The following is a 12,500-nucleotide window of genomic DNA, read 5'->3' on the forward strand; positions in this document are numbered from 1 at the left end:
CACACACACACACACACACACACACATACACACACACACACACACACACACACACCAGCACACACACTCACACAGGAAGGAAATGGAGTCTAACACCCACTGAAATTGAAAAAAAAAAACATGTGCAGCTAATTTGCATAGTTTGTGCAGCCCCTCATTGTGATTGATTCAGGTTTTTGCAGAGCCTGCAAGCTGGGCGATTTGTCACACTTCGCCATGACAGCTTCCTGCAAATCTCCAACCACCGTACGATATTACAGGAGCGAAGAAAGAAATACTGTATAAGAGAGAAGTGGAACTGATGAGGCGAGAGATGATGAGGAAGCAGGATGAGACTGATACAAACGAAAGGGAGTTTCTGTGGACTAGGTTAAGTGTCTGTAAAGTGAAATTTGACTTAATGTAGGCCCTTAATGCACGCCGTACCTCCAGTGGCACGCTGTAATAGTCATTGAAAGGTAACTACCGTAGTACTACTATACTCTGACACAACACAGGGCCTTTAATGCACTACAACTTGGCCATTGCCATTCTGGTAACAGCAAATTCACAACGCTGTGTCTTATTGGGTTAATGGTGATGCTTTATCTCTGCAGGTGTGCAGTATGTGACCTGTAGGGCCCAGAGCTGCTCAGAGGCCAATCGCCACTATCCGTTCTCTGGCTACATCGAGAGAGACTCACTGGTGGTTCAGGATGACTACTTGGTAATCCAGGTAAACGCTATGTGTGGTTTTCTGTGCATTTGTGCATATTTGTGCGCGCGGATGCAAACACACACACAAGCACAAAGAGAGAGAGAGAGAGAGTAATATAGAGAGACTTTTCCACCTGAAAAATCTGCGTGTATGTTTTTTTTCTTTCTGCTTGAGAATTAGTTGCCTGCATGTGCATTTGAATTTACCTCATTGACCCTGATCTGCATGGACATATTCTTTTCGCATGCACTTGTTTGCAATTCCCATATGTCTCAGGACAAACACAAAATGGCAAATTAAACTGCATTCATTGCCGTGTAAGTGTATTGCCCTTGGGGCCTGCTTTCTAAAAACATGCTTTTTGCAAACAACTTTTGTTGTTTCTTTTCAATCCAATTTCAGAAACATAACCACTCATCTCCTAATCAAATGGACTAATGGATTAATGAAAACGATTGTTTTGGATGCTATATTTTACTGATGGTCCAACATTGTGGCTGCATATGTGTCTGCTTACGACGCGGCCCGCCGAGGGCAGTCTTCTGTGTAATTGCAATCATTTTCCCATTCGAAAATAATCTCGGTTTATTACCACCGCCATCAGAAGAGGCCATCAGCACAAGGGCTTTTTCATGGCCTTTTTCCTGTTTGCTCAAAGTAGTTTTACATCCTTGACGGAGAGGGAGTCTGATATTGCGATAGTTTACATCCTGGAGTGAGAGTGCCTCTGCTATTGCCTATTCATAGTCATTAGGGGCCAATTGGTTGCACTTCGCTAAGCAGCACATTCAAGCATTTGTTGTTTATTCCTCCCCTCGAATCAATAAAACAATTACCACTAAATGCAACATCGGGTAAGTTAGGTTGGTGGGTGGTTACTAGCTTCGCAGTTTGTGAGGGAATGCTGTTGGTGTAATTGGCATTGATTTCCAAATACATATCAGTGTACTATCTAGAGAGCAAAAGAGCACGGTATGGGGGCAATATATCAATCTAAATGCAGAAAAAAGTTAAATGTGATAGTTCCGTCTCAACATGAGGGATTTGACTTGTAAAATACTCAGGTTTTTTGTGCTGTTCAAACTATTTTGGGCTGATGGTCTCGAAGGCTTGTGTTTGGGATTTATTCGAGGGACTATTTCTGTGAATAAATTCACTGTATCACCTTATCAAATTGACCTGAAAGAAAACCCACACAGGAGACAGAGATAGCATTTAAAATCTGCAGCAGAGTGGGGGTCTTGCTCATCACAGAGATGTTACAGAACTGAGACAAGCCCCGGTCCGCTAACAGTGGTGGCCATGCCTTTATTGTTCACTAACAAGTAATCACTAACGGAATTGTTAGTTTAACCAAACAAGGAAATAGTTCAGCTAACGAAGAATAAACATACAAGCCAGGTGGTAACTTGTCTGTGACAACACAGATGTCACATCAATCACAGCAAGTGACAACACAGATATCAGAACTCACAGCAAGTGACAACACATGGAAACTCACACATGGAAAGAGTTCACACATGGTTTAACCAAACAGGGTTTAACTAGAAACACAAAAAGCAAAAGTCCTAACTACGGGTTACATTTTTATCACATTTTATATTTTCAATAATACATATGCAGAGAATAATACAAATGCAGAGAATTTCTTAACAATTTGTCTCTAGCGTTTGCCACAGTCGCTTTGAATAAAAATCAAATGACTGCCCACCGTGTCCCATTCATCACCATTTGTATCTGTGAGGAAGGGTGGCGAGGAAAATATTGAAAAATGTCCCTGAATACCAATCTGAATACCAATGCAATGTAATTTCGTTAAAGGGTGGGGTTTTAAATGTTTTATAAACCGGAAACATTATTTACTTGGACAGTCTGCAAATGAGTGGGCGGCCATCACATTAAGAATTCTGAGGGGCCAAAGAAATCATCAAGTGTCTCTCTACTCTGTCCATCATTTAACTCCTGCATGTGTCCTCTCCTGCCCTCCCTTAGCGCAAAAAAAGTCCAAAAAATGTTGCCGCTTTTCTGTCTTTCCTCTTATGCACATTGCGGTTGGATGGGTTTTTTTTTTTAATTGAATGAATGAAGGGTAATGAATGACCATCACAGCCAAAACTATCTGGTGAAATGACCATAATGAGAGGACAGAGGATGACACTAGTTCAGCCCAACTTGCTTCAGTTCATCTGACCCCTAACAATTGTAGCGTACCTTACCTAAACATGCCCTACTCTACCCTATTTAGCATACTTTACCTAAACCTGCCCTACTCTATCCTATTTAGCGTACCTTACCTAAACCTGCCCTAATCTACCCCCAAACTATCACTATTTCCCAATGCCAAGTGTATGAGCCTTGGTAGTGTGTCAGACTTATTACCCGTACTCACATCCATAATCACGGCCAGTGATTGGATACTCCGCAGAGTTCACCAAAGAGTATCCAATCCCTGGGCGTGATTATGAAGGCTGACACCCTTTGAAGGATTCACACTAGACACGGTCACTATCTCAAACATTTTGAATGTGTGCCACGTCATGTACTATATATAAGTAAGTGAATGTTGACACATTACTATTCGAGTCTGCCATCTTTAATCTGGCCGTTGAGCAATGAGAGATTGTATTGGTCGAGAGACAAAGATTTCCATTCGACAGAGAATAATGAGGGTATCGATTCGCTGCTGTTCAACTGCTGTTCAAATTGAAGCCCTTCTAGAGGCATCGACCAAAATGTGAGAGAGGAAAGAAAGGAGTGTTCTCTCTATCTCTCTTTTCTCTCTCTTTTCTCTCTCTCTCTTCTCTCTCTCTCTTCTCTCTCTCTCTCTCTCTCTCTCTCTCTCTCTCTCTCTCTCTCTCTCTCTCTTCCCCTCTGTCTCCACCCTAAAAAAAAGGTTCTGGAAAGGCCACATGAATCAGAAAAGCAGTCACCCACAAGCAGGATGTTCCGGTACTGTAACATGATAAATGTTGGTTAGGGGAGAGGTGGGTGTGTGGAGGAGGAATACCTTGTGAGGAAGAAAAAGGGGGAAAAGGCTCTTTCTGACACGTCACCATTCATTTTTTATGTAATTAACATCACTAGTTTTCACCTTGAACTGAAACCACCATAAATTCCCACTTAGAGTGGTCTGGGTCTTACATCATCCATTTTCTTGAGTAAACACAGATGACATTATCTCAGTTGTCCCCATTTATACTCCCTCCTTGCTGTAGGTCACCTCTGCAGGGCGAGCGTGGTATTACGTCTCTTACAAGAGAGAGCCCTTCGCCAGGATAAAACTGCCTAAATACTCCCTGCCTAAGGTAAGTCACAGTCACATTACGTCACACATTGTGTCATTTGCCACATCAACATTGCTTGGGGACCATCGTATGAGGCTGCAGGGATGTTGCAAAGAAAAAAAAGCTGTTATTAATGTGTTATTACCCTGTTATTACCATGTTATTAATAGGGTATAATGTTAACAGGTTTCACATGTTTTACCATTAGCGTTAACAAATAGCGTTATTTCTTGGGGTTAGGTTGTGATTTTTACTCCTTCATTGAAAAAATATTTTGCCACTTCAATACAAACACTTGATTAGAACAAGGATCTGAGCACGAACATTTTTACTGAGTGTGGGAGAGACTCATTTTGCTGTTCTTCATCTAAGTCAGGTCAGAGTAATATTTCAGATTGAAAAGTTCAGACAGTCTTCTTGTCTTTCATTGCTGTGGTGAAAGACGTGTAGGGTTCCTGGCACTCTAAAGACCACAGTGCATGGCCAATAGCACTTAGAACAAACACTTAACCCATTGTGTCCTGGAGCAACATATACGCTGCATTCAAGTTCTTGAGATTTGAGCTGTTTTATTAAAGATGTGGGTTTTAATAGTGAGAGGGAACCTTTTCCCAAAAAAGGCTTAGGACAAAATGGGTTAATCTGCATCACTGTATGATGCATTTTACTGAAGACTCGTTCAGGCTTTCCACTCTTCTGGGCCCCATGAATGATTCAAAACGTGGGCCCCCTGTCAGTGCTGTCAGTGCTTGGGCCCTTAGAATCTGTAACACCTTTCCCCCCTCACACCAGCCATGTCTGTCTTGAGTCTCTTTGCCCTTAGTAATGAGGCCCACCATGTATCGTCTGCAAACTTCAGCCGATGGTTGGTGCTGTGGGTCGTAGGTCAGTCCTGTTGCAAGTGGTGCTGTTCAGACAAGCAGAGCCGTAACCAGGCACTTTCAAATACCGGGGTCAAATATTGCATGCTTAACTGCATACTGTATATTTAGAATGCTTCAAACACTTCAGTGAAACTTTTAAGTTTGATTTCAATAATCACTGCCTTGAGGATAAATGGAGGTAGCGTATACAGACTGAATTTATCATGGTTCATCATACAGTATATCGATTTTCATCATAGATACATTTTACATTACTGAAAAGAAATACAGAGGACATGTCCTCTGTGTCCTCAATGGTAGTTAAGGCCATGCAGACAAGTCAAGCCATGCACACAGTACATACCGACCATATGTTCCATGTGCTCTGGGTCAAACCCAGTGAACCGACATCTCATGGTTTATGTAAGGTAATATTATAAGGTAATCTACTCTCTCACTGCTTTCTGCTTACAACGTATGGGAAACTCCATCTACAAATTCATTTTGTCATCTCTCCCACTCTTTTTCTCTCTTTCAGGACATGCACATCATCAGTACAGATGAGGGCCAGGTGTTTGCCGCTGTGCAGGAGTGGAACCAGAATGACACCTACAACATCTACATCTCCGACCCCCAAGGCATCCACTTCACCCTGGCCCTGGAGAACGTCCGTGCCAGCCGAGGCCTCGGGGGAAACAGCTTGATCGACCTGTACGAGGTAATGGGCAATATAGGAAGAGCCGTTACTGTTGATGACCCATTTAAATTGTGTTTCCTGATAGCATGCCTTGTCAGACAGCCAAAACCTAGTGTGGCTTTAAAAAGGTCCAAACTTTTATGGTGTAGCCCCTTAATGCGCGCCGTACCTTCTGTGGCATGCTGTAATAGTCATTGAAATGTAACTACCAAAGCACTACAATACTATGACACAACACAGGCCCTTTATTAATGCACCACGAATTGGTCATTACCATACTGGTAACAACAAATGTATAAAGCCGCGTCTTAAGGGGTTAAAAACGGGCAAAGCACATATGCTGACATAGTGTCCTTTATGAGATATTTTTGAAGGTGTCACGTTTGAAGGAATAACAGCAGGGGGGTTGGATGAGACTATGCATTCACCTGGGATGCTCTCTGATTGGATGAGAGTATCATTCACCTGGGATGCTCTCAGATAGTTCATCACTGCAGCAACTTAATTTTGTCTGTCCTCTGAGAGACTCTAAGAAGTAGCTCTGATATTCACATTTTCAGGACAGAGAAAAGGGGAAAGAAAGAATGCCACACACGAGCACACATACATCAGAGAGAGAGAGAGAGAGAGAGAGAGAGAGAGAGATAGAGAGAGAGAGAGAGAGAGATGAAGGTGCTTGGCATTAAATATAGGCTTTGAGTCAGTCTTGTTCTGCCGTACTAGTAGGCGGTGATTAAACTGTCTGCATGAGCTTATGCCCTGTAGTGAAATAACAATTGGACGACTGATGGTGGTGGTCTTTGCAATACCTATGGTGGGTGTGTGTGTGTATGCGTGAGTGTGTGCTTGTGTGTATCTTATTCTGCAGTGGTTTAGGGCCTACGGTAGGCGGTGATTAAACTCTGCTTATGCTGCCCTGTAGTGAAATAACGATTGGATGATTGATGATGGTGCTTTTTGGAATACCTGTGATGGGTGCGTGTGTACGTCCCTGCGTGTGTGCATATGTGCGTGCGTAGCTATGGGACTGGTCAGGTGTTGAGCTAGTCTTGTTCTGCAGTAAACTGTCTGCATAAGCTGCTTATGCTGCCCTGTAGTGAAATAACGATTGGACGACTGATGATGGTGGTGGGGTTTGGAATACTTATGTGTGAATGTGTGTGTGCGTACGTGCAACGGTGTGAAGTACAGAGAATGCCAAGCCCATTACTGAGAACACCCTCAAACATTTTACTCAGAACTTAAAAATATCCTCATCAAAATCCACCGGTGCAACCCCGAATCCACTAAAACAATTTCACTTTCCCAGCCATCCAGCAGTGCTGGGAAAATGTGTTCACACCTTGCTCTGGGCAGCTAAGATACTGCATGCCAAATTAGCTGAAAGAAATAGGAAGAATATTTCTGCTTTCATACAGGGGAGGAAAGATGGACGGAATGGTGAAAATGACATGGGCAGCGTGCATGTGCATGTGCGTGTGCGTGTCTGTGCGTGTCTATGTGTGTGTGTGTGTGTGTGTGTGTGTGTGTGTGTGTGTGTGTGTGTGTGTGTGTGTGTGTGTGTGTGTGTGTGTGTGTGTGTGTGTGTGTGTGTGTGTGTGTGTGTGTGTGTGTGTGTGTGCGTGCGTGAGTGTATGTGTGTGCGCTTGCGTACACATGTGTGTGCCTACATGTGTGTATATGTGTAGATAGAGTGGAAATTATTGGAGGAAGAAGTTTTGAGAGAGAGAGAGAGAGAGAGAGAGAGAGAGAGAGAGAGAGTGGGAGAGAGAGAGAGAGAGAGAGAGAGTTTGAGAGAGAGAGAGTGTGAGAGAGTGTGAGAGAGTGTGAGAGAGAGAGTAGGTTAGACATGAGTGCCGAGAGAGCTGTGGAATAACTGGCACTAATAGGTAGACTGGCTGACAGGGGTGTAGCGGTAACACTTTACTTTACGGATCGCTAATAAGGTGGTAATTTCGTGTTAATTTCATAGTTATTTCATAGTTATTTAAGGATAATAACTGTTTGTTTTTTGTAACAACAGCAAAATAACCATACAGTTTCCAGTGCATTGTGTGTGTGTGTGTGTGTGTGTGTGTGTGTGTGTGTGTGTGTGTGTGTGTGTGTGTGTGTGTGTGTGTGTGTGTGTGTGTGTGTGTGTGTGTGTGTGTGTGTGTGTGTGTGTGTGTGTGTGTGTGTGTGTGTGTGTGTGTGTGTGTGTGTGTGTGTCAACAAAGTGTCACCGTGCTGTGATTCATCAGGGTGTCACCACAATGCACTGGAAACTGTATGGTTATTTTGCTGTTGTTACTAAAAACAAACAGTTATTACCCTGAAATAACTATGAAATAACTATGAAATTAACATGAAATTACCACCTTATTAGCGATCCGTAAAGTAAAGTGGTGTGGTGTGGAGGGGTGCAGGCAGGGCTGAACTGCCCATCTGGCATAGCGGGCATTTCCCGGTGGGCCACGCACCCTCGTGGGCCCCTATTTTCATTGTTTTATTTACACTTCTGAAAATAGGGGCCCACCTGTTACAGTCAGTTATTATGTCAGTAATTATGAGGGGGGGGGCAAAAGTGCCCGGGCCCTTTTCCTCCACCAGTCCAGACCTAGGTGCAGCTGTGATGAGTGGAGTGGAGGGGTGGTGTAGAGGTGGGGTGGTGTGGAGGTCCAGTCATGATGTGTGGAGTGGTGTGGTGGTGTAGAAGTGGGGTGGTGTGGAGGTCCAGCCGTGATGTGTGGAGTGGAGTGGTGCTGTACAGGTGGTGGAGTGTTGTGGAGGTCCAGTCATGATGTGTGGAGTGGAGTGGTGCTGTACAGGTGGTGGAGTGTTGTGGAGGTCCAGTCATGATGTGTGGAGTGGTTGTGTAGTGGTGGTGTAGCAGTGGGGTGGTGTGGAGGTCCAGTCATGATGTGTGGAGTGGTTGTGTAGTGGTGGTGTGGTCTGGTGTGGAGGTCCAGTCATGATGTGTGGAGTGGTTGTGTAGTGGTGGTGTGGTGTGGTGTGGAGGTATGCATAGGGTAAGGGGTGCAGTCGTGATGTGTGGAGTGGAGTGGTGCTGTACAGGTGGTGGGGTGGTGTGGAGGTCCAGCCGTGATGTGTGGAGTGGTTGTGTAGTGGTGGTGTTGCAGTGGGGTGGTGTGGAGGTCCAGTCATGATGTGTGGAGTGGTTGTGTAGTGGTGGTGTGGTGTGGTGTGGAGGTATGCATAGGGTAAGGGGTGCAGTCGTGATGTGTGGAGTGGAGTGGTGCTGTAGAGGTGGTGTGAGGGAAGGGAAGACCAGGATGGGATGGACACAGCTAATGAGAAAAAAAGTTCCTCGACTGACCAGCAAGGTCATCCACAGAGGTCATTAATTATTTCACACAACTCTCTTGAGCAGCACATCTATATCTGGCTTCTTCTTGAGCACCACATCTATATCTTGCTTCTTCTGTCACGTCTGTCACATAGACCCGCTTCAACTCTTTACATTGGTCTGTCGTTTCATCACACACACTCCACAGCTCTCCCTCTGTTTCTCTACATTTCACTCTTTCTCTACATTTCGCTCCCTTTCTTTTGCTTTTCCATCATCCCCCCGCCTTTCCCCTTTCAGCCTGTATGTTCAGCCTGTATGTAATAATAATACATGAGTTTTATATAGCGCTTTTCATGGCACTCAAAGACGCTTTACATATAACATAAAACAAAAAACAACATTACAAAGACATACTGAGACTCAACAGAACAAAACAGACGGTAGTGGAAGGCTATGTCCATGGAAGTGGGAGCTGTACGGTGTGGTGAAGTTGGCAAATCCATGATGGGGGCGGCGGTGAAATTGCCTGGGGATTCCGAAAACCCAAAGCCTCCCATGGTGGTGGCAAGTTCGGTTGAGGGAGACAGCCGGAACAAGCAGGTGAAGTTTCACAGAAGGGCGATGAAACGCCACGGACGGGGACGCGGAGACGCCATGGGTGAGAGAGATAGGCGATCACGCTGGCAGTGTTGCAAAACGCCATAGCCGGGTCCGCAGAGACGCCGAGACTGAGAGGAGGTGTGGTGGCTGGTGACTCCAGCAGCCAAGCTGGCTCAACGACACTCCACCCGCAGTCCCATATATCTTCATCCTCACCACATACATGTATCTTCCTCTGCGGCACCTTCTGCCTCTCAGGTATATATTTTTCTGTTTCTCTCATTTTTCCAGCACATGTCGTCTGTGTACCCATGCAGGTCTCTTTTGCCCATGCTCTGTCTTAAGATTTATTTTCGAGCTATCTCTCTCTTCTTCCTCATTACATACATTCCCTCTCTCCATTCATCCTGTCTCCATTGGTCTGTCTCTTCCATCATGTGTTCTCCTCCTCCTCCTCTATCTTTGTCTCCTCCGCTCCGCTCCTCTCTCCCTCATCCACTCTTCTCCTCCACTCTTCTCCTCTCCCTCACCCACTCTCGCCCTGTCCTAGCCTGTCCATCCACCTATCTATGCTCCATTCAACTCTATCTACATTGACCTGTCTTTATCTTCTCCTCCGCTCCACTCTTCTCCTCTCTCCCTCACCCACTCGTGCCATGTCCTAGTCTGTCCATCCACATATGCTCCATCCAACTCTATTGTTACCCCCTGTTCCCATTATCTCTCTCCATCTATCTCCTTTTTGAACCTCTTTTTTAGTGACAGGAATATATTTTTATATACTTCTGCCAAAAGATTGGCTCCGTACTTAGTCTGGGTACTGTTTTCTGGGGAGCGATGTTGGCCGCCAGGATCTGGCCGGCCAACCAGATAAGCCAATAAGTGAAGAGACAAGTTGGTGGGGGCGAAAGGGGGAGGGCGTTTGTGACGATGACATAAACGCCGGTTGTTGAGTAACTGTCGACGATAGGCTGAGAGCTGTCTAATCATTTCAAACCAGAACTGAGTGCAAACTTCCCGCTTCCTGCAATCGCGTCAGATCAAATAACCATGAATACGAAATTATTATGGGATGGTCAGGACCAGGCTAATACTGCACTGCTGCATCCTTTTCATCTCAGACGGAGACCTGGGGTGTTGGGAAAGTGACTAGGCTGTTGAAGCAATGGTTGAAGGGTTCAATCAGTGGTTGAAGTATCCAGAAAAAAACGGATGAAGTGCAGGGAAAGAGATTGAAGTGCATAAAATGCTCTTGATGTGAAGAGAAAGTGCTTACACTTAATACTTCAAATGCCACTTCAAGGCCACGGAATAAACTTGAAGAGCAAGGCAGCAGAGCATAGAGCAGGAGTTAAGTGGAGTTGGAATCATCTGGAATAGGTTAATGACACTTTCAATGTGTACTTCTTACCAATTGAAGATTAAAGACATGTTGTGCAGCCTATTATAAACAATCAATAATGAAGTAATTAAGTAATCAAGTCCTGTGAAAATCAGGTAATGGAGCACTTTGCAGCACATGACTGGAAATCGTTAGAGCTATGAGAAGAGATATCTGCAGTAGTTGCAAAGAGATGCGTAAAGTGCTATAACTTTGTGAAAATACAAATTCCAGGACGTTATGTTTTAATTCATCACATTGCTTAGTCAAACGTGTCAATGGCAAAGTCAGTTTGTCAAAATATATATTTATCCATTGTAGGGAAGCATAGGAAAGGTAGAAATGATTGGATGTTCTGTGTGCCATACACCACCAGAACCTACACTGCTGTACCTTTCATGTAACCCATTGGTGCTGCATGTTGCATATACGCTCCATAGATAGAGGGGCCTGGATCGACATGGACAAAACATTCAGGCTCATGAGATTTGAGGTTTTTTTTATTTTTTAAATGTGAGTATGTTAGAACTGAATGAACACATTCTCATACAAGAGGGTCTTAAAGTTTAAATGGAACTCATTTCCTGTTTTTATGTTCTTCGGAGGCAGATATATTTGAGCTTTATAGGCTGAAGGCAACCCTTTCCAAAAAAGGACTTCGGCATTTAGCAGACGTTTTTTGCCAACCAATATGCTGTTTATTGTCAACCATACAATACAATACAATACAATACTGTACAAAGCAGAAGAGGAGGACAGGTTATTATAAAAGTACATTTTAAATATTAAGTGAATATAAAAATGTACATTAGCACTCAGTAGAGTGTTTAAAAGAATAAAATAGCTGAGCTGAGTAATAAATATAATGAGTAGGCCTACAACAATAAATAGAATACATAACAAGAACAATTAAAGAGCAGGGGGCGTATTACAGAAAACGTCCTATCTTCAGTCGTCCTATCTTAACTTTTGACTTGAGATAAGATTTTTTCCAGTTTGGTATTACAGAAACAAATCCTAACTTCATTTAGGATTCTTATCTTATCTTTGGAAATCCTATCTTATCTTGAGTTAGGAATCCTAAAGTAGCGATCTAAACATCTACGATCGACTTTTTATGTCTGTTACCTGACAACTAATGCACCGCTACCTAGCAACAGTAGTGCGACGCAAGCTAGAATACACAGATTTGACTGCTGCTGCATCTCGCGGTCTGCGTGATACTAAACCAGAGAGGAAGAGGACGTAAATATTTCGCTAAACTTTTTAAGCTCATTACTTTTAAATAACGCACTTATTAGTGACGTTCCACCGAACGGATTTATAATACAGCAACATCTGTGAGGACGAAATTAGGTCACTCTCGCTGCCTGTAACCTCAAGTTGACCAAATGCATTGTGGTTTCAGTCCCAATAAAGTGCTTCCCATTTTCCACATTTTCATCCCAATGCTTTGTTTTTCCAAGCGAATGCACGCAAAACAGTTCAGACGTAATTTCATGAAATGTCTTTGTATGACCAGCGCATGTATATAAATAAATGACAATTAGCCTAGCCGACTTGGCTTGACCCACGGTCGGCTGTCAATTAAGGAAGTTGATATCGGACTTCATATCGAAGTCGGGTATATTTATCATCAACTCTTCACTTCACACATCGTTTGGGTCAGTCAATATAGCCTAATTTAAT

General features: G+C 43.8%; 1 protein-coding gene across 1 annotated transcript in view; it reads left to right on the top strand.

Annotated features, from left to right (window-relative positions):
* LOC134445512 (VPS10 domain-containing receptor SorCS3-like) overlaps positions 1 to 12,500 on the top strand; it is a 162,517-nt gene that overhangs the window by 88,971 nt on the left and 61,046 nt on the right. The window contains exons 7-9 of the mRNA XM_063194573.1: positions 597 to 715; positions 3,913 to 4,002; positions 5,383 to 5,562. Coding sequence (XP_063050643.1) covers positions 597 to 715; positions 3,913 to 4,002; positions 5,383 to 5,562 — 389 coding nt within the window. The remainder of the gene's footprint in view (positions 1 to 596; positions 716 to 3,912; positions 4,003 to 5,382; positions 5,563 to 12,500) is intronic.

Source organism: Engraulis encrasicolus, chromosome 1, assembly GCF_034702125.1.
Source record: "Engraulis encrasicolus isolate BLACKSEA-1 chromosome 1, IST_EnEncr_1.0, whole genome shotgun sequence".
Classification (NCBI taxonomy): Eukaryota; Metazoa; Chordata; class Actinopteri; order Clupeiformes; family Engraulidae; genus Engraulis; species Engraulis encrasicolus.